The 23,208-nt window shown below is 59.5% G+C and overlaps 1 protein-coding gene across 1 annotated transcript in view; it reads left to right on the top strand.

Annotated features, from left to right (window-relative positions):
* The window catches only part of CELSR1 (cadherin EGF LAG seven-pass G-type receptor 1), a 146,966-nt gene that overhangs the window by 102,679 nt on the left and 21,079 nt on the right, over positions 1-23,208 (top strand). The window contains exons 8-20 of the mRNA XM_052640654.1: positions 388-513; positions 2,830-2,996; positions 8,283-8,468; positions 9,437-9,550; positions 10,355-10,529; positions 11,115-11,256; positions 12,855-12,975; positions 14,636-14,819; positions 15,160-15,261; positions 15,840-15,934; positions 16,346-16,555; positions 17,832-18,015; positions 19,451-19,594. Coding sequence (XP_052496614.1) covers positions 388-513; positions 2,830-2,996; positions 8,283-8,468; positions 9,437-9,550; positions 10,355-10,529; positions 11,115-11,256; positions 12,855-12,975; positions 14,636-14,819; positions 15,160-15,261; positions 15,840-15,934; positions 16,346-16,555; positions 17,832-18,015; positions 19,451-19,594 — 1,950 coding nt within the window. The remainder of the gene's footprint in view (positions 1-387; positions 514-2,829; positions 2,997-8,282; positions 8,469-9,436; positions 9,551-10,354; positions 10,530-11,114; positions 11,257-12,854; positions 12,976-14,635; positions 14,820-15,159; positions 15,262-15,839; positions 15,935-16,345; positions 16,556-17,831; positions 18,016-19,450; positions 19,595-23,208) is intronic.

Genomic DNA, 23,208 nt, shown 5'->3' with positions numbered 1-23,208 from the left:
GGCTGGGCGAGGAGGGCTTCCTCCACCTCCTGGGGGACCGAGCTCGTGGGCCCAGCTGCCCGCGGGCCTGGGGTCCCACCTCTGTGGCGGGCCTGCTGCCAACCCGAACGCACGATCCCAGGTCCCCAGGTGGCCCAGCCGGCTGGCGGGCTGGGCCCGCAACCCCGGGCCTCCAGACATGGACGTTCCACGGTGTCTCGGGTCTCAGGTCCCAATGGCCCAGGGGGGCCGGGGTCTGCCCGCCACCTCTCCAGCTGTGCCCACAGGGCGCGTCTCCCTGCCGCACGGGTTGGTGCTGGGAGACATGAGTAGACCCCCCACCCCACCCGCTCGTGGTTCTTTCCTCCACCTCCCACTCTGAGCCCACGCCCTGCGCTCCACCTCCAGGCTGCGCTGCTCAGCGGAACTTCTGCGATGGGACCTGGTGCCAGAACGGGGGCACCTGTGTCAGCGGCTGGAACACGTACCTTTGCGAGTGCCCGCTCCGCTTCGGCGGCAAGAACTGCGAGCAAGGTGAGAGCTGGCGTGGTGGGTGCTGGGAGCCCCAGCCCCCCGTGGCATGTGTGTCCCCGGGCCTAGGTCCTGGTGGGGAGCCGGGTGGGGGGCGCAGGCCAGGGCCTGGGCTGGGGCACCATGGTGCGTGATGTCGGAGCAGAGGCTGGGCACCCAGGACGGGTCTGCAGGACCCAGCCCTTTGCGTGAGCCGGACCATCATGGCGTGGGGAGTCCATGGGGGCCAGAGGAGTGGGCGGGCCCTGGGTGAGCCTCCTGGGGGCTGTGTGTCTCCTCACAGGCACCCTGAGCTGCCAGGGGCAGCTCCCTGGGCCCCACGCCCCCACACCCCTTCTCACTACCCCAGGGCTCCGCCAGCTGGCCGCCTCCCCGCTGGACCGCACGCACTGTGGGCATCAAAGCCTGGGCCTGCCCCCCGACCCCACCCCTGCTGCGGTAGAAACTGGCAGGTTTTATATGATTCGTTCATTTTGAAGCAACATGGTATTAAATAAGAGTCGTGATTTAAAAGCCCCTGGTGCTCCTTACAGTTAAGGTAGGCCTAAAGGGGCAGACAGAGGCCAGCCCAGCTTGGACCCTCTCCCTGGGTCTGCCGTGGAGATGTTGTTCAGTCGCTCAATTACGTGCAACTCTTTGCAACCCCACGGACTGCAGCACGCCAGGTTTGGAGTTGCCCGGAGCCCATTAGCGAGTTGATGGGCTGGGGAAGTCCTGCCTGTGGCTGCCCTCTGGCCCCCAACCCACAGCCTCTCCGTAGAAGGCAGACGCTCCTCACCCCAGCCTGCACGCCCCGAGGGATGGGCTCGGGGTTCTCCTGTGGCTGTTTGTGGGCGTGGGGACCACGGCTTCCCTGAGATTCCCTCAACGAGGTGATGAGCAGAAGTGGGTGGGCCCCGTGATAGGAGGTTCTCAAGGGGAGCAAAGTTCACAGTGCGGACGAGAGGGTGGAGCTAGCGGGCAGCCCACCTGTGCCGGGCGGTCCGCCCTGCCCAGGGCCGCAGTGACAGAGCTGAGACGCGTGACGTGGGAGCCGAGGTGCTGTGTTACGACCGCAGTCCTTGTCCAGGACGCAGTCACTGGTCAGGGCCCCCTGCTTTGTGTCACAAGCCAGCGGACACCTTTCAAGGCCCCAAAGGTCTGTTTTCCGTGTAGCAGGTGGGCATGGCCCGTGTGAGCCCCATGGCCACATTAGGTCCAGCCCCAGCTGAACGCCACGTGCAGGAAGCTCGGGGCGCGGGGAGGGGCAGAGGCCCCTAGGGGACGCAGCGCCATCGGGCCGCCCGTGCCCTCGGAGTTCCTGTTATGGAGGCCGGGAGCCTGGCTCTGACTGTGCCAGAGCAAACAGCCGCCAGGGCCTGGGTTCCTGAGAACAGCAAACAGATGCTGTGCTCGCGGGCTCAGTGGCCCCCAGAGGCGGCCCCCGCCTGGCGTGCCCCGTGCCGCCCAACACCTCGTGGGGATAGCTGCAGGCCCACCTGAGGACCCAGGGTGAGATTCTGGGAGGGACCCTGAAGCCTGTGATACGCAGGAGTCTGCAGGCAGAGTGATGAAGCTGGGTTGGCTCAGCATCACCCGGCCCACCGGTCTGTCTGGCGCCCACAGTTTTCCTAAGTGTCACCATTTGGAGGACGCTGATGGTCCCCCCCATTGCCACCTCCCTGGTCCCCCCCAAACCATCTGGGAACCCTCAGCTGGCCGGCAGCCTTCCCACCTCTGTGCCCATCACCAGGAGGAGAGAAACAGTGGCCCTTGTGCCTCGGGGTTGGAAATCCACCCCAGACGCCAGCTGACGGCGGGGTTGCGGGGTGGGGTCAGGCTGAGGGTTGAGGTGTGTGTGCGGGAACACGTGTGCAGGATTCACTGCAGGCTCCCACGGTCCCACCAGGAGACTGCCCTCCCTATGGCCCCTGTCCCTGCCCTGGGTTCCCCACCCAGCAGGTGTGTGTTGGGGTGGGGGGCAGATAGACTAGGCTCACAGGTCCCCCCACTGAGCCCAAGGGTCCTGGGCTGTACCGCTCTGCCTGCAAGCCTCTTCCCATACACAGGCCCTGCTTGAGAACCCCCAGGCCCAAGCCTCACTCTCCAGGAGGGTGGCCTGTGTCCTAGGGGGTGAGAGGAGGTTTCTGCAGGGCCCAGAGCTCCTCGACTCAGAGGGCGAGTGCCCTAAAGTAGAAGTCTGAGATCAGTTCTGTATTAAAATAAGAAAGGCCTAGGGTTTCTCCCCTCCCCCTCCCTGGGGGCCTGTCCCGCCCTCTGCTGCTGAAATGGACTCTCAGGGGCCCGTCTGATGCAGGGAGCCTGTGTCTGTGTCCACAGTCATGCCCCACCCCCAGCGCTTCAGCGGGGAGAGCGTCGTGTTCTGGAGCGACCTGGACATCACCATCTCCGTGCCCTGGTACCTGGGGCTCATGTTCCGGACCAGGAAGGAGGACGGCGTGCTGATGGAGGCCACGGCGGGCGTGTCCTCCCGGCTCCATCTCCAGGTAAGCGGGAGCCCCGTCCCACCCTGGGCGCCTGCAGGACAGCTGTGCACCTGCGTGAGGCAACCAGAGGCTCGGGCCGTCTGCCCTGAAACCGGGCCTTCCCACTGCCCTCGAGGGGCGCCCGGTCACTTCTCTCTGCCCACGCCGCTGGTGGTCCTCCCTGTGAAGGCCCAGGAGAGTGTGACCACCCAGCGCCCAACACCAGATCAGTCAGCCTGACAACCCTGCTTGGGCGGGGGCGGGAGGCTCGGAGCCCAGGGGGAGCCCCCTTCTCTTTTCCCACCTGCCCCCCACCCCCCACCTGCCTCTCACCCCTCCCTGGCCCCTCCCCTGGGCCCTGCTCAGGTCTGTCTCCAGCGCAGGCCCGTTCAGGTCGCACTGAAGATGCTGGGTGTACCTTCCGGGTAATTACAGCCACCATCGTTTTTCCCTTGTTAACCAGAAATTGGATCGGTTTACCAGGCGGCCCCAGAAGCCAGCTCTGGGATGGAACACGGCAGGCACTATTCTGCCCGGGGATGGGGTTTCCCTCTGTGGTGGTTTTGCTGTTGGAACAAATTAAATTGGCTGATTCAGGTGATGAGTGGGCGCTCACAGGCTGTCATTGACAATGGGGTCTCCGTCGGAAAAAAGTACGCTTTCAATGGAACACCACCCAAAGCCACAAACTCCCGTATTGTCTGAGTAATTAAAGTATGAGGAGCTAATTCAAACGTGAAGGGTTTCTGCCAGGAACCGTGGCCAGCGCCTCCCTGTGGAAGGCTGGGTGGCAAAGGTGGTGACCTCAGGGCGGCAGGGGGTATTTTCCAGACCCTGGAGGCCACCCAGAAGGCTGCCCCAGGGCCGTTCCCAAAGGCTGGTCAGCTGGGGATTACAGATGTATTCTGGGCTGTTTCCACACGGTGTTTGTGGAATGCAGGCCTCCCGCAGCCCGTGGGCTCTGGGGGCGGTCTCCGCGATGTTCCCAGCCTCCGCAGCGGCCCAGACAAGGTACAGAGTCGTCCTGCAGCCGGATCAATTTGGCTGATTGCTCTTAGGCGCCCTAAATCCACCTTCATTGTCAAGTGGGAATCACCTGGCTGCTGCTAAACGCTCTCCTGAATCCGGTGACAGACCTAAGGGGGCAAGCAGCTGCTCCCGACGCCCTGGGATCATTTTGCAGACGTTGCTTTTGTTTGTGGGCGCTTGTCATTTCATTGTGGAGCTGCTGGCTTCGGGGCTTTGTTAGCGAGGACCGCGAGACAGAATGGCAGGGCAGGTTTAATGAGTTGACTCCCGGCTTCTGTGAAACAAAAGGAAACGAAATATAAAAAGGTGAAAAACTGTCTTCTTCCGTTGACTCTCAGTTAAGACTGAAAAGCAAAGTACGCTATTAGCTGCGTTGTTTTTATAATCAGCTAAACACATTTTCTGTTTCCGTCAAGATTTCTTCTTTGGCCCATCGGGGATTGGTAAGCATCTTTCTCAGTTAGCAAACAGGTGGCGTTGTCAACCATTTGGTTATTGTTCTCAGCGTAACTGCGGGCTTCCCTGGTGGCTCAGAGGTTAAAGCGTCTGCCTCCAATGCCGGATACCCGGGTTCGATCCCTGGGTCGGGAAGATCCCCTGGAGAAGGAAATGGTAACCCACTCCAGTTTCTTGCCTGGAGAATCCCATGGACGGAGGAGCCTGGTAGTCCACGGGGTTGCAAAGAGTCGGATACGACTGAGCGACTTCATTCACTTCACTCCCAGCGTAACTGCAGGACAGAGAACGCTCGCTGTGTGACTTCAGACCTTTGAGATGTGTTGAGACTTGCTTTCGAGCCCCGCATTTGGTGATTTTTGTGGATGTTCTACCTATACTTGAAAAAAAAAAACCACGTTCATCGCGGTTGCGTTCTGTAGTGTCCTGTGTAAGTCAAGCAGGTGACATGTGTTCATGGCGATTCACGTTTTGTCTGTCCTTATTGATTTAGGCAGTGTTTACTCAGTTACCGAGAGAGGTGAGCTCATCTCCAGCCTTGACTGTGGCCCATCTCTCAGGCCCTCTGGACCTGTCCACCCTTGCTTTGTAGATCTGAAGGCTGTGTTGTTGTTGTGGTTGTCGTTGTTCAGTTGCCCAATCGTGTCCGACTCTTTGTGACCTCATGGACTGCAGCCCGCCAGGCTCCCTGTCCCTCACCATCCCCCCGAAGTTTGCCCAGGTTTACTTCCATTGCCTCGGGGATGCCATCCAGCCATCTCATCCTCTGATGTCCTCTTCTCCTTCTGCCCTCAATCTTTCCCAGCATCAGGGACTTTTTCAGTGAGTCAGCTGTTTGCATCAGATGGCCAAGATACTGGAGCTTCAGCTTCAGCATCAGTCCTTCCGACCAGAATTCAGGGTTGATTGCCCTTAAGATTGACTGGTTTGATCTCCTTGCTGTCCAAGGGACTCTCAGGCGTCTTCTCCAGCACCATGGTTCAAAGGCATCAATTCTTTGGCATTCTGCCTTCTTTATGGTCCAGCTCTCACAACCGTGTGTGCCCGCTAGAAGACCTTAGCCTTGACTGTATGGACCTTTGTCCCCAGAGTAACGTCTCTGCTTTCCAACACACTGTCTAGATTTGCCATCGCTTTCCTGCCAAGAAGCAACCGTCTCCTGATTTCATGGCTGCAGTCACCATTCACAGTGATTTCAGAGACAAGAAGAGGAAATCCGTCACTACTTCCACCTTCTCCCCTTCTGTTTGCCATGAACTAATGGGACCGGATGCCATGATCTTAGTTTTTTCAATATTTAGCCTTAAGCTGGCTCTTTCACTCTCCTCCTTCACCCTCATCAAGAGGCTCTTCAGTTCTGCTTCACTTTCTGCCATTAGCGTGTTATCATCAGCATGTCTGAGGTTGTTGATGTTTTTCCCACCTATCTTGATTCCAGCTTGTTACTCCTCCAGCCCGGCATTGCTCACGATGTGCTCAGCGTGGAGGTTGAACAAACGGGGTGGCCGCAGATGGCCCTGTGGTGCTCCTTTCTCAATCATGAACCAGTCAGTTGTTCCACACAGGGTTCTAACTGCTGTTTGCCAGGAGGCAGGTGAGATGGTCTGGTATCCCCATCTCTCTTAAGAGCTTTCCAGTTGTGATCCGCACAGTCAAAGGCTCTGGTGCAGCGCAGGAAACGGAGGTAGACGTTTTTCTGGAACTCCCTAGCTTTCTCTGTAATCCAGTGAATGTTGGCAATTTGAGCTCTGGTTCCTCTTCCTTTTCTAAACCCAGCTTGGAAGTTCTTGGTGCACATAAGGCTGAAGCCTGGCATGCAGGATCTTAGGCATGACAGCGTGGGAGAGGCGTGTGATTGTCCGGTTCATTGCTGCCCTGCTTGGGACCTGGGGTGAGGACTGATCTTTTCCAGGCCTCTGGCCAATGCAGGGTCTTTCAGATTTGCTGACATATTGAATGCAGCACCTTGATGGCCTCATCCTTTAGGGTTTTGAGTAGTTCTGCTGGAATTCCATCACAGCTGCTAGCTTTATTAGCAGCAGGGCTTCCTAAGGCCCATGTGACTTCACTCTCTAGAATGTCTGGCTCTGGGTGATGTTATTAGGCCATGTTATTAGGTGCATACAATTTTAGGACTGTTCTGTCTTTCTGGAATATTGACTGTTATCACGAAGAAAATCCTCTTTATCCTTCATAATTATTTTTGCCTTAGAATCTACTTTGTCTCCTGTTAATATCGCTATGCTAGCTTATGTTGGTGTTTCTGTGATGTATCTTTTTCTAGCTTTCTCCTTTCAACATTTCTGTTTCCTCATATTTCAGGTTCCTTATATTAAGCAGTGTACTAATAGTGTTTTTTTTTAATATGCTCTGTATTTAAACTGAAGTTAGGTTCGTTACAACACTGTTTTTTAGATTTCTAACATGTATTTTTGGAAGTGTAGTTGATTTATAATCTTACAGCATTTAAACATGGTAGCTAGAGTCTTATCTCATGAAATGAGGAATAATTGCATCCAGAAATGAGTCTACTGGCACCTGAATCAGTCTCCTTGAAAGCTCTGTGGTTCCCATGACTGTTTTCACGTCTGTGTCTGATGGTTCTCTCGTCTGGATTCCCACGAGTCTATCTTAAGACACTGTCCTCTCTCCTCGCGTACTTGGTTATTTTTGACTGAATGCTGGACATCATGTTGAAAAGCAAAAGGCAGTTTGAAACTAGGATGGTGGTGTCGTTACCCGCCGTGTTTGCTTCTGGTTGCAGCCCTCACCCTGGGCAGGCTCAGAATTCCCCTTCCTCTCCTCCCAGCTGCGTGAGCTGAGACAGCTCTGCACAGCTCTCAGCCTCGGCGGTCCCTCCCAGAGCCCTCCGGCAGCCGTGCGGCAGGGGGCCGAGCGCGTCTCTTCAGACCCCCACCTGCCTGGCTGTGCTTCTGTCACTTGCAGTGACTTGGGTCACTCTGGTGCCTTGGACAGCTGTGCTCTAAGATTTTGCCTCATTTTCCCGGGTGTGCTCAGGAAGCGGGCTGGTCCAAACTGCCCAGTCCTTCACTGGAGAAAGGGAACTATGATCTCAGCACTGCCCCAGCTACGTTTTCTTAGAACTTGAACATCTGAGGCCAGTTACCATGCTGACTTCTGTCTTTTCATACATATATTTGAACATGGTGGCCTGTATCTTGTCCCATAAAATGAAACATTTACATCCAAAAACAAGAGCCCAGTAGTGACCAGAACCTGTGATTGTTCCCGATGCCTAAGTCCAGTGGGCTTCGTCTTATTTGATCTCTGCCAATATTTGACGCTTCTTACCATAGAAAAGGGGCTTCCCTGGTGGCTCAGCTGGTAAAGAATCCGCCTGCAGTGCAGGAGACCCTGGTTTGATTCCTGGGTTGGGAAGATCCACTGGAGAGGGGAATGGCTACCCACTCCAGTATTCTCGGGCTTCCCTCACAGCCCAGTTGCTAAAGAATCCGCCTGCAATGCAGGAGACCTGGGTTCGATCCCTGGGTTGGGAAAATCCCCTGGAGAAGGGAATGGCAACCCACTCCAGTATTCTGGCCTGGAGAATTAGGGTTGCAAGGAATTGGGCATGACTAAGTCACTTTCACTTCACTTCACCTCACCATAGAAGAAAGCATGTGATCTGGAACATGCGACAGGCAACAGCAAATTAGACTTTGCCTAATTTTTAAGTTAATCTTTAACTCGGAGACCCGTGGTAAGCCTGTTTGCATGGCTTTGTTCCTTAAGTGACAGCGATGTGGTTTGTTTCTTGCCATCACTGCCTCAGTCCCTAGTGGAGCTCTTCCCGTCCTGCAGATCCTGAACAACTACGTCCAGTTCGAGGTGTCCCACGGTGCCTCGGATGTGGTGTCCATGCAGCTGTCCAGGTCACGCGTGACCGACGGGGAGTGGCACCACCTGTTGATAGAACTGAAGAGTGCCAAGGAGGGCAAAGACATCAAGTACCTGGCGGTCATGACCCTGGACTATGGCAGGGACCAGGTGAGTGGCCTCTGCACCCTCTTTGGGACGGACCCCTCCCTTGGGCCTGCAGGGTCACAGGGGGACCCCGCCAGGTGCCAGGTACTTGTGGATTTGGAGAAGTTCTTTCTGGGCTCCCCTGAACTCGGGTCCGATGTTCCTCCTGCTGTTGGGGTCACAGGAGCCTGCACCTCATCCTTGCCTAGATGGCCAGCTCCTGGCACCAGGAACTGGACTCGGTCCAGCTGTGTGTCCCAGCGTGGCTGCCAGCGGTGGCTGCAACAGCGATTTCTTGTGGCAAGCTGGCTTGAGCCACAGCTGTTCTGTGCTGTGCCTCTGGGATACACAGATGGACCTGGCGGGGGCACGTGACCGAGGTGCTGGAGGGGTTGTGGGCCCCTGGAGAGGCACACCTGTCCCAGCTGGGCAGGTGGCATGCTAGGCAGGTGACTCAGAGAACACTGGATCTGCAGGGTGTGAGCCAGGTGACCGCAGGCGTGTCAGGGGTCCCCCACACACTGGAGGGGCTTCCTGTGGTTCCTAAGAGCTCTTGGAGTCCAGGCTTTTCCCGCACCTGGCTCTGGGAATGAACAGCTGCCGTGTTCTGAGCTTGGGGATCCGGCTGAGACTTCCTTAGGTTCCTGCCACCACGGACGGGTTTTACATTTTCTAGTTTATCGAGCTTTCTTACGCAGTGGCTCATTGGTGGTGCCCACGACGGAAGTAGGAGGGTGGCCCATGTCCCCCCAGCCATTCACCTTGGCCGGGCTGGGACACAGACACGTGTCCTCCGGCTGGTTCCCGCACCCGGCTCGTCTCACGCACGAACAGCCGTGCTCTCCATGGAAGTGGCTGCGTGGCCCCCTGTGTGAGGCAGGGACGCCCCCATGGCCGTGGGGAGCGCCCAGTGTGGCTGGGTTGCAGCCTCTCAGCGCGCGCTTCCCAGCCGGGTGTCTGCAGGCGGTGGCCCAGCCCCTCTCTTTGCACAGGACACGGTGCAGATCGGGAACCAGCTTCCTGGGCTGCGGATGAGAAGCCTCGTCGTGGGGGGCGTGTCTGAAGACAAGGTGTCCGTGCGCCGCGGCTTCAGGGGCTGCATGCAGGTATCCCGTGCGTCCTCCCCGACCCCTGCCCTGGGCCTCCACGGCGGGCTCGGGCGGCCGGCACCGCCGTTGGTGTCATGATCGTCCTGCTGATTTTCAGAAAACGAGTTCACTTGTCTAATCGCCCACCCAACTTGAACACACCCTACTTCCCACTTGCGGCCCTCCTCCTCCCTGCTTCCCCTCGAGCTCTGCACCGCCCTCCCGGCCACCCCATCATCCACCTGCAGCCCTGCCTTCATGTCCCGTCCAGAGCCTCCCTCTGGCTGCCTGCAGCAGCCCCCATCCTCACCTGGACAGGTCCCACGCCCATCCCCTAGACCAGGTGCGCTAGCAGCAGCCCGAGGGAGCAGTTTATAATGATGCTCCGCTCGTGTCCACCTGCCCCCAGCCTCCCACTGCAGGCAACAGTCCTTCGCGCCTGCCCCTGCACTCTTGCGCCTCTGTGATCTGGCCTCACGGTGCCTTGCACGGTGCCTTGACTCCAGACACGCTCTGCCCAGCCCCCTGCTTCTCCCAGGAGCCGCCCTGCCCTCCGTCTCCAGCAGCTGTTCTGCTTTCCGCTTCCTCCGTGACCCTCACCATGGAATTCTCAGAACGTGGAATTATTCCGTCTTCATCCCAGATGGCCTGAACCCCGTCCTGGGGTTCAAACCTAGGGAGGGGTGGCAGTGCCTGCATCCTGGCCTCACTTTTGCAACAGGGGACCCAAGAGAATCTGGGGTTCTCTCAACCCCTGGCTCCCTTTTGGGGGTTCCTCCAGCCCTGAGGGACTGACTCTGCGCCCCCCTTTCTGAAACGCAGGGAGTGAGAATGGGGGAGACGGCCACCAACATCGCCACGCTGAACATGAACGACGCCCTCAAGGTCAGGGTGAAGGACGGCTGTGAGGTGGAAGACCCCTGCTCCTCCAGCCCCTGCCCTCCCCACAGCCGCTGCCGCAACACCTGGGACGGCTACGCCTGCGTCTGCGACAGAGGTGGGCGCCCACCGGCCCTGCCTGCGCCCGCCCGGCCATGGGGTCGACGCCTTCGGTGCTTTAACCCACCGAGACACGCCGAGCCGGGCGCTGGCTCCCCAGCACCTCCCTGCGGGCGTGTGGTGCCGGAGCTGTGCTTCGTAACCGAGGAGGGGCTCCTGTGCTGTCTCTTCGCCTGGGGGCAGGGACACTCCCGCTGTACCCTCCGGTCACACACGGACACGAGGGAGCACTAGTGAAGGGCACACGCTTGAGAATAGTGTGTCGGGTGCTCGCCTTTGGCAGTCGAGGTGCTTGGCTGGTGCCGTCAGCTCCCCTAGTCTCCCACCCCCCCCGGGCAGCCTGGGAGGCCCTCTCCTCCGTGTTTCCAGGTCGGACCCCCTGAGCATCCGTGCTTCCTGTGATTCCGAGGGCCTCTGCGGCTTTCCTCCACAGAGCGGCCTGGAAAGGGGGTCTCGGGGCGGCCACAGATTGTGAACACAGCCTCACGCAGAGGGTCTCTCCCCACCCCCCGCCTCGCGGAACACGGACCTGCAGTGTGAGAGGCAGGTCCCGGGGTGCGGTAACGCTGGCCTGTCCCCGCAGGGTACTTCGGGAGGAGGTGTGTGGACGCATGTCACGTGAACCCCTGCAGGCACGTGGCGGCCTGCGTGCACAGCCCCGAGTCCCCGCGCGGCTACGTGTGTGAGTGTGGGTCCAGCCACTACGGGCAGTACTGTGAGAACAGGTGAGCGCCACCCCCGCCCGCGGGCCCACGAGGTGCCCCTCCCGATCTGCCCTCTCCTCTCTGGTGCTGAACCCCAAGTAGGCGTGGTACCTTTTGATCACCTCCATCTGATTCCCCCTTCATCACCACTCGGTGAGTTTACAATAGCTTTGTTATGGCATTTAAAGGCCTCCCCAGGTGGCTCAGCGGTAACGAATCTGCCTGCAGGAGACACGGGTGATGTGGGTTCAATCCCTGGGTCGGGAAGATCCCCTGGAGGAGGAAATGGCAACCCACTCCAGTACTCTTGCCTGGAGAGTCCCATGGACAGAGGAGCCTGGCGGGCCGCAGTCCACGGGGTCACAGAGTCAGACACGACTAAGCGACTAAGCCACAGCATGCGGTTCTGGATAACAAGGACATGTTTTTTAATTTGGCGTGAAATAAATACTCCAACTGGGCATCTCTCACCAACCCCTACTGAGCTCCTTTCCACCCCACAAATGCACAGCAGAGCTGTCCAGCCTGCCGAGTGATGGTGCGATGGAGTCAGGGAGGCCGAAGGGAGGGCCACCTCCAGGGGGTGTTCCGGGGGGACGGCAGAGGGCAGAGGCAGCGAGCAGTGATGGGATGAGGCCTGTCTAAGGAGCTCAGAGGGTCAGTCAGTCCCCGCCAGGGCTGGCACCTGCTGTCCCAGGCGGCTTCTGGACTGGGGAGACTCCCAGGCCTGAGTGGAGGGCCTGCCTGCAAACTGGGGACAGAGCTCACCTTTGTGGAGGCCACAGTGGCTCCGCAGGAAAGCCGTGGGGGATCAAGACTGGGTGTCAGAGAGCCTCCTGCTCTCGGGTGGAATGTGGCTCAAGCCGGTGGGAGCCAGAGGCCAGGGCACCGGCTGGGAGGCCGTGTGGTGTCCCTGAGGCCTGGCGTTGCCCGTAGGGCAGGGCTGAGGAGGCAGGGGGTAGGGGCAGGATGCCGAGGCGCTGGGGTCCCCACCGTGTCCATGCAGGTCTGTCAACACCAGACTGGAGCCCCACCCCTGTCCTGGTTGTTAGTATCCCCTAGTGCGTACACAGTCAGTACTTAATAACTGCTGGTTAGGTGACCAGGTGAGAAGGAGGGGTTGACGCTGGTGGGCGGGTGGATGGAAAGCCGTCAGCTGGGGTAGTAAACGTAGGGCAGGGTTTCATTTTGTGGAGCCTGAAGGGCATGCGTGGTGGGTGGCGCTGGGTCACGGAGAGCAGCCTGGCATGAGGGTGGCTGTCACCCTCCCCATGGGCCAGGCGTCCTGGCCAGGGGTGCTGGGCAGCGTGAACCTGCTGACATGGTGCTCGTGGGAGGCGGGGTCAGGGCATCACCAGTGTCTTCCAGGAGGAAGGGGAAAGTGGGCAAACCGCTGAAATAGCAGTATGGTAGGTAGACCCCTTCCAGACATGGGCCCCCGAAGGCTGGGCATAGCGCATGAAAGGCTGAGGCCCTCAGTGGAGGCAGCAGGGGGAAGTAGACCACTCAGAGGTGGGGGCGCCCAGATCTAGGCCAGCCGGGACCCAGGCCGCCAGCAGCCCTCTGGTGCCACAAAGGGCAGTTGCGTACTTTCCACCCACTGTCTGATTTCCCAACAGAATTGACCTCCCGTGCCCCAGAGGCTGGTGGGGGAACCCCGTGTGTGGGCCTTGCCACTGTGCGGTCAGCAAAGGCTTCGACGCCGACTGCAACAAGACCAGCGGGCAGTGCCAGTGCAAGGTGAGGCCTGCAGACCGTGGGGGCCTGGCGGAGGGAGGGCGAGCACACGCGCCTGCCCGGGGAAGAGCGTGCGGCATAGGCGTTCACGGCGTCCACCCTGAGCACCCCAGGCCTGCTGGCTCAGCCCCACCCGGGGTCATCGGAAGCTGAGCCATTCCTATGAGTTTGGCTCATCTTCAGCACCAGCCATGGTTCTCCCCAGTTGGCCGTTTTTCTGGTCTTTTACCAAACAACCCAGCAATGACCCACATTCAAAATATGAGGGACTTTCCTGGCAGTTCAGTGGTTAAGACTTAGCCTTTCAGTGCAGACGGTGTGGGTTCAGTCCCTGGTCGGGGAACTAAGGTCCCACATGCCTTGTGGCCAGAAAGCCAAAACATAAAACAGAAGCAATGTTGTAACAAATTCAGTAAAGACTGAAAAATGGCCCACATGAAACATTTTTTAAAAACGTAAACAAATAAATACAGAAAGCGTTGCCCACTCCCCCTGCCTTGGATACCTGTCGCCCTCATGCACAGCCTGTGTTCTCAGCCCAAATCACATGGAAACCCAGCCCCCTTGGCCTCCTGGAAAACATCATGTGCCATGGGCGGAGTTCCTCACGCTGGTCCCTGGCAGCCCATGGCAATCGTGTATCTTCAGAATATTGTGTCAATAATCGCCATGAGCTGCCAGTAACTTGAATCCCGAAAGGAAAGTCTGTCCGTAACAGTAGCTGCTCAGAGGGTCGCACGGTCTGCTGGCTGGGCTTGCTGACCCAGGAAGGGACCCTGCCCTCACAGTGCTCTCTGCAGCCCCGGCGCTGTCTGACGTCTCTGTGTCGCTTGGGGTCTGAAGAATCACAAGGGCCCAGCAGAGCAGGACTACACAAGCCACGTGGTGGTAGATGGGGTTGTAGCCTCGGTGGGGAGCAGGGCAGAGGGAAAGAGGGTACTTGGGGAAAACATGCCTAGGTTTTTTTTTTTTTTCATAAAAAAGTTATCGCAAATGCAGAAAGGACTGTGCACGGTGGCAGTGACATCCGTGTCCCCTCCCAGGGTGGCGGCTCACGTGTAGTGCCTCCCCTAGGCCCTGAAGGACATGTGGTTGGAGCCCCCAGGGGACAGTTCCGTGTCCCTGTCCGACACGGAAGCCTGTGTCACTGTGCCCGGGCCGCGAGTCGCCCAACTCACCACCTGTCCCAGTTTCTAGCTGGCGACCTGTGGGCCTCGGGGGGCTGAGTGGCCCGGCCAAGGCGCTGTGGCCCGTGAGCTACCCAGCTGGGCATCCATCCGGGACTTTCCAAACTGAAGCCTGTGTTCTTGACCATCACCCTGACCTGCCCGATGACAGATCAGACAGCTTCTAATTTCTTACAATTTAAAAAAACACAAAGCTCCGTCTGCCACCCTGGCGCCCTATGCATAGATCGCCGCTGAGTCTCTGATCCTCTTTGGGACAGAAGCTGGCCCACAGCAAGCACTTGCTGAGACGTAAGAGAGGGCGCCCCTGCCCCATCCAGTGCGGGGGCCCAGGTGCCGCTGGCCTGGAGGCCGTGGGCGGACAGCAGCCGTGAGGCCGGCCGGCCGGGCTGGAACCCTGCCGTCACTCAGGACACGTGCTCCGGGGTGGGGCCTCTGCGGCACTGACGTCCAGGCTCTGCTTCTGGCTCCCGCAGGAGAATTACTACAGGCCCCCGGGCCAGGACGCCTGCCTGCCCTGTGACTGCTTCCCGCATGGCTCCCACAGCCGCGTCTGCGACATGGACAGCGGCCAGTGCAGCTGCAAGCCCGGGGTCGTCGGACGCCAGTGCAACCGCTGCGACAACCCTTTCGCCGAGGTCACCGTCCTCGGCTGCGAAGGTCTGCCTCTGTCTCGCCCCGCTCAGGCCGTGTGGCAGGGACAGGCCTCTGTGTGTCTGCCTCTGAGGGGTGTGTGTGCACGCGCACACGTGCACTGCACTCTCCTGGGGCGTGGGGGGCGCCCGACAGCCTCGTGGTCCAATTGTGTCTGCTTGGCTTTCTGCGGCTGGCCCTCTAGGCGGCGTGGGTCAGCGCCTGTGTCTCCCTCCCCGGTCCTCACACCTGTGGTGGAGGTGTGCAGGGTCCGGTTCTCGGTGGGGCCGGGCTCCCTTCTGGGAAGAACGTGCGGAGAGCACCGCACACCTGTGTGCCAGGCTGAGCACCTCCCCTCTGTCCCCAGTGATCTACAACGGATGCCCCAGAGCGTTTGAGGCTGGCATATGGTGGCCACAGACCAAGTTCGGGCAGCCAGCCGCGGTGCCGTGCCCCAGAGGGTCTGTGGGTAAGTACCACGGGGTGTGGCCCGTGGCATCCGTTCCGGGCAGGACGGTCAATGGTGTGGGGCTCTCAGGAGGGCTGGCCAAGGCATCGGAGCTCACCGGATGTTCCGTGTTGAAAGAGTTCCTTTAGCCAAAGTGCCGGAGGAATAAGAACTTTCGTAAATAGCAAAACCTGGAAAGAGCACCTGGAAAAGGTGGAGAGCACAGTGGTGGGAGGGCTGGGGGTCTCTTGGTGAGATGTGGGTGGTGTCTGCACCCACACCTCGAGGGGCCTGGAAGGTCCAGGGAGATGATGCAGAAAGCACCAGCCCCAAGTGGGGTCCAGTGGACACAGTGGGCGCTCCAGAGACCACCCAGCCGATTTATCTTTTCACGGACTTGCTCAGCTGCCCACCCATAGCGACTGAGCAGCCCAGGTCAATTGTAAGGTTGTGAATGTTGGGCAGATGTGGGCGTGGCCCCAGACCTGAGGGAAGAGCTGTGTTGGCTTCGCGGCTGCAGCACCCACGGGCCCTGGGCCAGCCAGGGGTTGGTTCACAAGTCAGCTTTCAGGCTCGACGGGTCCTTCCCTGCTCCCTAGGAAACGCGGTCCGGCACTGCAGCGGGGAGAAGGGCTGGCTGCCCCCGGAGCTCTTTAACTGCACCACCGTCTCCTTCATGGACCTCAAAGCCATGGTAGGCTGCGCCCGGGGGATGCGCGGGAGGGCACTGGGCGTCCAGGCCCCCGGGATCGCGTGGGCCTAGGCCGGCCGAGGCCCAGGGCTGCACGTCTGTTGGGCCCCCTTGGCGGGCGTCTCCGCCTGCCTTTCCAGACCCCGGCCAGCGTCTGGGTCTGCAGACTCAGGGCCCCCGGGTTTGGGCCCCCCGCCCACAGCTCCCCACACCCTGCCCTGTCCCTCGTCCACCTGGGCTCTTTCTCCAGGTGCTTTTGAGCCTGACACACCCTCCTTTTGTGTGCCGCGGCCATCTGGGGGGTCTGGGGGTTTTTAAAGTTCTTTCCTGAGAAGGGGGTTTCCACTGGAAAGCGACAGGCCCTGCATCCTGGGAAGGGCCCAGGGCCGACGTGGCGCTTGCTCCCCGACTCAGAACGAGAAGCTGAGCCGGAACGAGACGTGGATGGACGGGGAGCGGTCCCTGCGGCTGGCCCGGGCGCTGCGCAACGCCACGCAGCACACGGCCGCACTCTTTGGCAACGACGTGCGGACGGCCTACCAGCTGCTGGGCCGCGTCCTGCTGCACGAGAGCAGCCAGCAGGGCTTCGAGCTGGCGGCCACGCGGGATGCTGACTTCCACGAGGTAGGAGGGTGGCAGGCGCGGGGCCCCCCACCCCCGCACATCCTGGGGTCCAGGTGGGGCTGTGACCGGCCAGCGTGTCCAGTGTCCTCGGGGCAAGACCCCACTTGCCCGACGTGAGCTCAGGCCTGTTCAGTGACTGGAAAGGGGACTCCTGAGGGTTAGGAGCACCGCGCCAAAGGAGCAGGCCTGACGGGGAAGAGCGTGATGCCGCATGCACACCAGCGTTCGGGGTGGTCTACCTGAGTCAGCCCGATGCTTGCCACACTCATCCTCTGTGGAGCCCACTATTTCCCGGCTCTACAGTTAAAGAATCTGAGGCCCAGGGGGCCCAGGGCACGCAGCCTGTAAGAGGTGAGTGCCAGGGTCTCCCGGCCCCTGAGGTCCTGATCTCGGGTGGCCTGGCGTCTCCTGCCCTAGAGACAGCCCTGCGTTGTGTTTAATGATTAGTCCCTACGTCATCGTCACGGCCAACATGGGTGAGGCTGCGGCCCGGCGCGGGTGGGGGAGGGACCCCCAGGGCCCACCGCAGAAAATAACCAGTGAGGAGATGCGTTCACCTAGCTTATAAACTGCTCTTGTTTTGGGGGCTGGCTGGCATTGCCTCGTGTTTCCACTTTGCTCCTAAGGCCTCCCGGTCCACGCAGAGCCCCCAGGACCCTCTCCAACCATGCAGAGCCCCTGGGAAACCTTCCTATCCATGCTGACCCCCACGGAACCTCCATGCAGAGTCCTCAGGGCCTTGGAGGGCACTGCCACCTGCATTTCAATCCAGGCCTGAGGGTCTGGGCCAAGGGAGTTTTGTTCCCATTTCCAGTTGTTTGCAAGCAGAAGTTTCTCATCCTGCCTTCAGCCTGGGTTGTGGCCCCCGAGTCCCAGTGACACCCCGTATCCTCACCACGCTGACCCCCGTTCATCTGCAGTGTTTGGGGAGGGGTCGTCACCTGAACTGGAGCACACCGGGCGTCCTGGGCTGCCTCCTTGTGGGCTCAGCATTGGCCGGGGTCTCCACGCCTGGCTCTCCTGGTGGGTTGGGGGTTGCCGGCGTGACCAGGGGGCGTCTCTGCCTGCCTCTCCCCTTTGCATCTCGAGGGGAAGCCCTGCAAGGATTCCCTGACCGTGGAGGTTACACCCCAGCGCCTGTCCCCATCTCTGACCGTCTGGGCCCAGCCTGGTCCTGAAGGCTCCCCAGAGCCCAGGCCCCGTCTCATCAATCAGGCTCCTGCGGGCTGGCCGCACGTGAGCTGAGCGCCGTCTGTCTGTCTGTCTGTCTGAGCAGGACGTCGTCTGGGCGGGCAGTGCCCTCCTGGCCCCGGCCACCAGGGCCGCCTGGGAGCAGATCCAGCGTAGTGAGCCCGGCACCGCGCAGCTGCTGCGGCGCTTCGAGGCCTATTTCAGCAACGTGGCCCGGAACCTGCGGAGGACGTACCTGCGGCCCTTCGTCATCGTCACGGCCAACATGGGTGAGGCCGCGGCCCAGTGCGGGTGGGGGACCCCCAGGGCCCATCTGCAGTGTTGCACCCCTTGGCCACGTGTTGGGGAAGAGTCGACGCGGGGAGGATCTTGGTGGTCCGCAGGCCTTCCAGACCTGGGGGTGGGGCTGCCCAGGGAGGCGGGCTCGAGGGTCTGGCCATAGGTCCAGCCTCCAGGCTCAGGCAGAGGCACAGACCCCGGAGGGGCAGAGACAGGCCGTTGGCACCAGGCGCAGGGGAATGCCCATACCCACCGCACCGGGCCGGGGGCTAAGCCGTCCGCACAGCGGACCAAGTCGCCCCAGGGACCCAGGACATGCTATTCTGGGCTCGGGGCTTAAACAGTTGGTGTCCTTCCTGGAGAGGAGGCCCTGATGTCGGGCCAGCCCCACCTGCCCAGACAGGGAGACGGTGGAGGGGGCCGTCCTGCACGTGGGGCTTCTTGTCTCCCTGCTGTGTTTATTAAGCTCCCCGTTGGGGCCTCAGGCAGCACCCGGCACTGTCCCTTCCCGGGGAGTCGCCCCTTAATTTCCGGGATCATCTGTTTCCAGAGGGCTGAGCCTTTAACCCAGAGCTGGCGTGGACCCTCGGGCTCATGGGGAGGGGCCTCACTGCTGACCGGATGCTCACGCTGAGCTCACCTGAGCTCGGGACTCTGGGGTGGAGCAGGGCGCGGGCCACTGTCATCACTGGGGCAGGAGGGAAGGGTGAGTGCCCGGGGTCCCTGCCGCCGTCTGTGGAGACGGTCTGGCAGAGCTGGCCGGCAGACTCCAGGGGCAGATAGGACGCGGGCCCCCGAGGGCGCCTGGCGCAGCCGCTGCGCCCCGCCCAGCCCCTTCGAGAAGCTGGTCCCGGCCAAGCTTCTGCCCGCACACCCTCCAGCGTCCAGCCTGATGCTCTGGGGTTGGGACCCTCTCCCACCCTGGACCTAGAATGTCCTCCTGGGTGCTCCTCGCGCTGGAGCTGTCTGTCCACCTTCCCAGCCCTTGGGGCCAGCCGCCCCTGCCTCTCGCGTTCCAGGGCTCCCACTGCCCCTGACCCTGACTGCTAGGGTGGGAGCACCCCCCTTTGCTGTGCAGTGACTTGAGGGTACCCTTCACAGAGAGGGTGTTGAATCAAACAGCTCAGCAGCATGACTTGGGGGGTTCTCCCTGGAGCCTGCAGGGGTGACCGTCAGCAGGGACATGGCTGCAGGGAAATGACACTCCTGTGGGGGGGTGAGGGGCGCCCCTCCTGAAGCTCCCCAGGTCCCCAGGTCAGGCCCGGCTATCTGACTCAGCCGGAAGTGTGCGTCAGTTCTGTTCAAAGGGGATGGTGACCAGGGACAGCCCTTCTGGGCCGTTCGGAAGCATCAGGGGTCCGGGCTGGTTCTCCACGGGGGGCAGGGGCTGGGGGCCATGTGTGATGGGGCTCCCCATCCCCCCAGTTCTTGCTGTCGACGTCTTCGACAAGCTGAACTTCACAGGAGCCCGCGTGCCGCGGCTCGAGCACCTCCGGGGCGAGGTCCCCAGAGACCTGGAGTCCTCGGTCTACTTCTCGGAGGACTTCTTCAAACCAGCTGAGAAGAGAGGTAAGGCTGATGAGACGCGGGGGCTCCTGCGGGGGCTGGCAGGCGGGGATGAGACGTGGGGGCTCCCGTGGGGGCTGGCAGGTGGCGGAGGACGGGGGCGGCTCAGCCTGCCGTGGCCCCCGCCCTCTGCCCTGCACCCTGCAGCCGGGCGTTTGCCAGCCCAAAGGGAAAGGCAGCCACGGGGGTGTTTTACACAAACTGGCTGGTTTATAACGTGGTGGTGCAGTGAACACCCACACTGTGTGTGAGCTAGTCTTCCTTGTGCAGTGAGAAGCTGCCTCTCCATGGATGGGAAACTTTAGACTTTTCCCCGGCCCTCCAAAACCCAAGCAGAGCCATCTGAGTGCGGTCCTCCAGTCCTAAGTTAGTACTCGTGCCACGCGGCTTAAACACAGCAAATTTTCTTCAAGTACGTTTCACAGATCAGCTCCAGCTGCTGAAACCAAATAGGGACTTGACGGTTCAATGGGCAATTTAAAATTTGAAACCTTTTCAGTCAATTTGTTTTGTCAGTTATATGCGTATTATTCAGACATCTTAAAAACTTTTAAAGTTTTACACTGATGTAGGATATTGTTGTTGTTCAGTCTTGTCCGACTCTGCGACCCCATGGACTGCAGCACACCAGGCTGCCCTGTCCTTCACCATCTCCCGGAGCTTGCTCAAACTCATGTCCATTGAGTCGGTGATGCCATCCAACCATCTCATCCTCTGTTGTCCCCTTCTCCTCCTGCCCTCAGTCTTTCCCAGCATCAGGGTCTTTTCCAGTGAGTTGGCTCTTCCCATCAGGTGGCCAAACTATTGGAGCTTCAGCTTCAGCAACAGTCCTTCCAATGAATATGCAGAATTGATTTCCTTTAGGATGAACTGATTGGATCTCCTTGTAGTCCAAGGGACTCTCAAGAGTCTTCTCCAGCACCACAGTTCAAAAGCATCAATTCTTTGGCGCTCAGCCTTGTTTATGGTCCTGCTGCTGCTGCTGCTAAGTCGCTTCAGTCGTGTCCGACTCTGTGCGACCCCATAGACAGCAGCCCACCAGGCTCCCCCGTCCCCGGGATTCTCCAGGCAAGAACATTGGAGTGGGTTGCCATTTCCTTCTCCAGTGCATGAAAGTGAAAAGTGAAAGGGAAGTCGCTCAGTCATGTCCGACTCTTAGCGACCCCACGGACCACAGCCCACCAGGCTCCTCCATCCATGGGATTTTCCAGGCAAGAGTACTGGAGTTTATGGTTCTACTCTCACAGATATTTGCTGTTAATTTTTTAATGTGCTGATTTATCAATTAAACTTTGTATGTATGCATAGGAAAAAAATATAGGGTTCAGTACTAAGACCTAAGACTAAATATTTACAAAAGTAGGATCATGGCATCCGGCCCCATTAGTTCATGGCAAACAGAGGGGAAAAGGTGGAAGCAGTGACAGATTTCCTCTTCTTGTCTCTAAAATCACTGTGGACTGTAACTGCAGCCATGAAATCAGAAGACGGTTGCTTTTTGGCAGGAAAGCGATGACAAACCTAGACAAGGTGTTGAAAAGCAGAGACGTTACTCTGCCGACAAAGGTCCATATAGTCAAGGCTATGATCTTCCCAGTGGTCATGTACAGTTGTGGGAGCTGGACAATAAAGAAGGCAGAATGCCAAAGAATTGATGCCTTCAAACTGTGGTGTTGGAGAAGACTCCTGAAAGGAGTCAAAGGAGATCAAACCAGTCAATCTTAAGGGAGATCACCCTGAATATTCACCGGAAGGACTGATGCCGAAGCTGAAGCTCCAGTATTTTGGTCACCTGATGTGAACAGCTGACTCATTGGAAAACTCCCTGATGCTGGGAAAGATTGAGGGCAGAAGCAGAAGAGGGCATCAGAGGATGAGATGGCTGGATGGCATCACTGATCCAAAAAACATGAATTTGGGCAAACTCTAGGAATGGTGAGGGACAGGGAGGCCTGGTGTGCTGCAGTCCAGGGGGTCGCAAAGAGCTGGACACGACTGGGTGACTGAACAACATCACCTCTCTGTGGCTCCAGGCATCCGCAGAGGGCCCTGGAGCGCAGCCCCCGCAGCTGAGGTGGGGGGGACACCTGTGTGTGTGTGCATATGCTTTAGTGATCTGACCTAAACTCGGGCTCTTTCTCTGTGAGGGCGTCCGCGTTTCTGCCTCTGAACTGGCCCCTGGGTCGCCCTCTCTCGGGGCCTGTGGCATCGGGAGTGGACACGCACAAGGCTGTTTGCTTTAGGAAACCCCGTGGGAGAAGCTTCTGGTGCCTGCTCCCCTGCTCTCCTTGGGAAGCCTCGGCTGACCCCCCAGCCCCCTGCACGTGGCCTTTGTTCAGTATGGTATTTACTTATGTTGCCAAAATGTCAGTTGACCAGCATAGTCACCCCGTAGTAAACCCGCCGATTCCCTTATTGATAAGATCCCACCTGGGGCCTCTGCAGCCTCCCCCCCGCCACTTTCCCAAACACCTGACTTGCCACGTGGCCAGGAAGCTGAGGACCAGGACCCTAAGCTCCCTCAGCCCGAGATGTGGGTGAGGGCCTCGTGGATGGACTTCCTGGGTGCAGCCTGGCCCCCTGGCCCCCGGTGTCCTCCCAGCTGCTCAGGTGTCCCTCCTGGAAGACCCCCTTCTCCCCGCCCCATCGCCCTGGGGGGCTCCAAGCCTCTGTCCACTCTCACCCCCACCCCCTCTGGTGTCACCAAGCCCACGTCCCCCTTCCTCAGACACTGACCTTCCCGGCCCACTGACCCCACAGTGTCGGCCAGCCTGCCTCACTAAGCAGCCTGAGGGTGGCTAGCCAGGATTGTTAACTAGCCGGAGTGTGGCTAGCCATGCTGTTAACCGACCTGAGGATGGCTAACCAGGATTGTTAACCAGCCTGAGTGTGGCTAGCCATGCTGTTAACCGACCTGAGGATGGCTAGTCAGGGTTGTTAACCAGCCTGAGGGTGGCTAGCCAGGGTTGTTAACCAGCCTGAGGGTGGCTAGCCAGGGTTGTTAACCAGCCTGAGGGTGGCTAGCCATGCTGTTAACTGGCCTGGATGTGGCTAAGTGTTGGTAACCAGTCTGAGGGTGGCTAGCCAGGGTTGGTAACCAGCCTGAGTGTGGCTAGCCAGCGTTGTTAACCATCCTGAGGGTGGCTAACCAGGGTTGTTAACCAATCTAAGAGTGGTTAGCCGGTGCTGTTAATCAGCCTGAATGTGACTAACTAGGGTTGTTAACCATCTGAGTGTGGCTAGCCAGTATTGTTAACCATCCTGAGGGTGGTTAGCCAGTGCTGTTAACCAGCCTGAGGGTGACTAACCAGGGTTGTTAACTAGGCTGAGTGTGGCTAACCAGGGTTGCTAACCAGGCTGAGTATGGTCAACTGGAGCTGTTAGCCAGCTGCTGACCGGCACGGCCCTGAGCAGGGTCAAGAGGATGTGGAAAGTGGGTGGCTGCCTCAGGGCGTCACTGGCTGAGCAGAGGGGAGTCTGCTGGAATTGGCCGGCCCCCCGCCTGCGGCACCCCCATCATGGCAGCAGAGGGAAGACCCTCTCCCACCACCCGCCTCCCTGGAGCCCGTGCTCCGGGTGGTGTATGCTGGCTGGAGATGCCTCCCAAGGTGACCTCT

This window comes from Budorcas taxicolor, chromosome 5 (assembly GCF_023091745.1).
Source record: "Budorcas taxicolor isolate Tak-1 chromosome 5, Takin1.1, whole genome shotgun sequence".
Classification (NCBI taxonomy): Eukaryota; Metazoa; Chordata; class Mammalia; order Artiodactyla; family Bovidae; genus Budorcas; species Budorcas taxicolor.
Note: the sequence above shows the minus strand (reverse complement) of the source record. Positions and strands in the feature narration are given on the sequence as shown.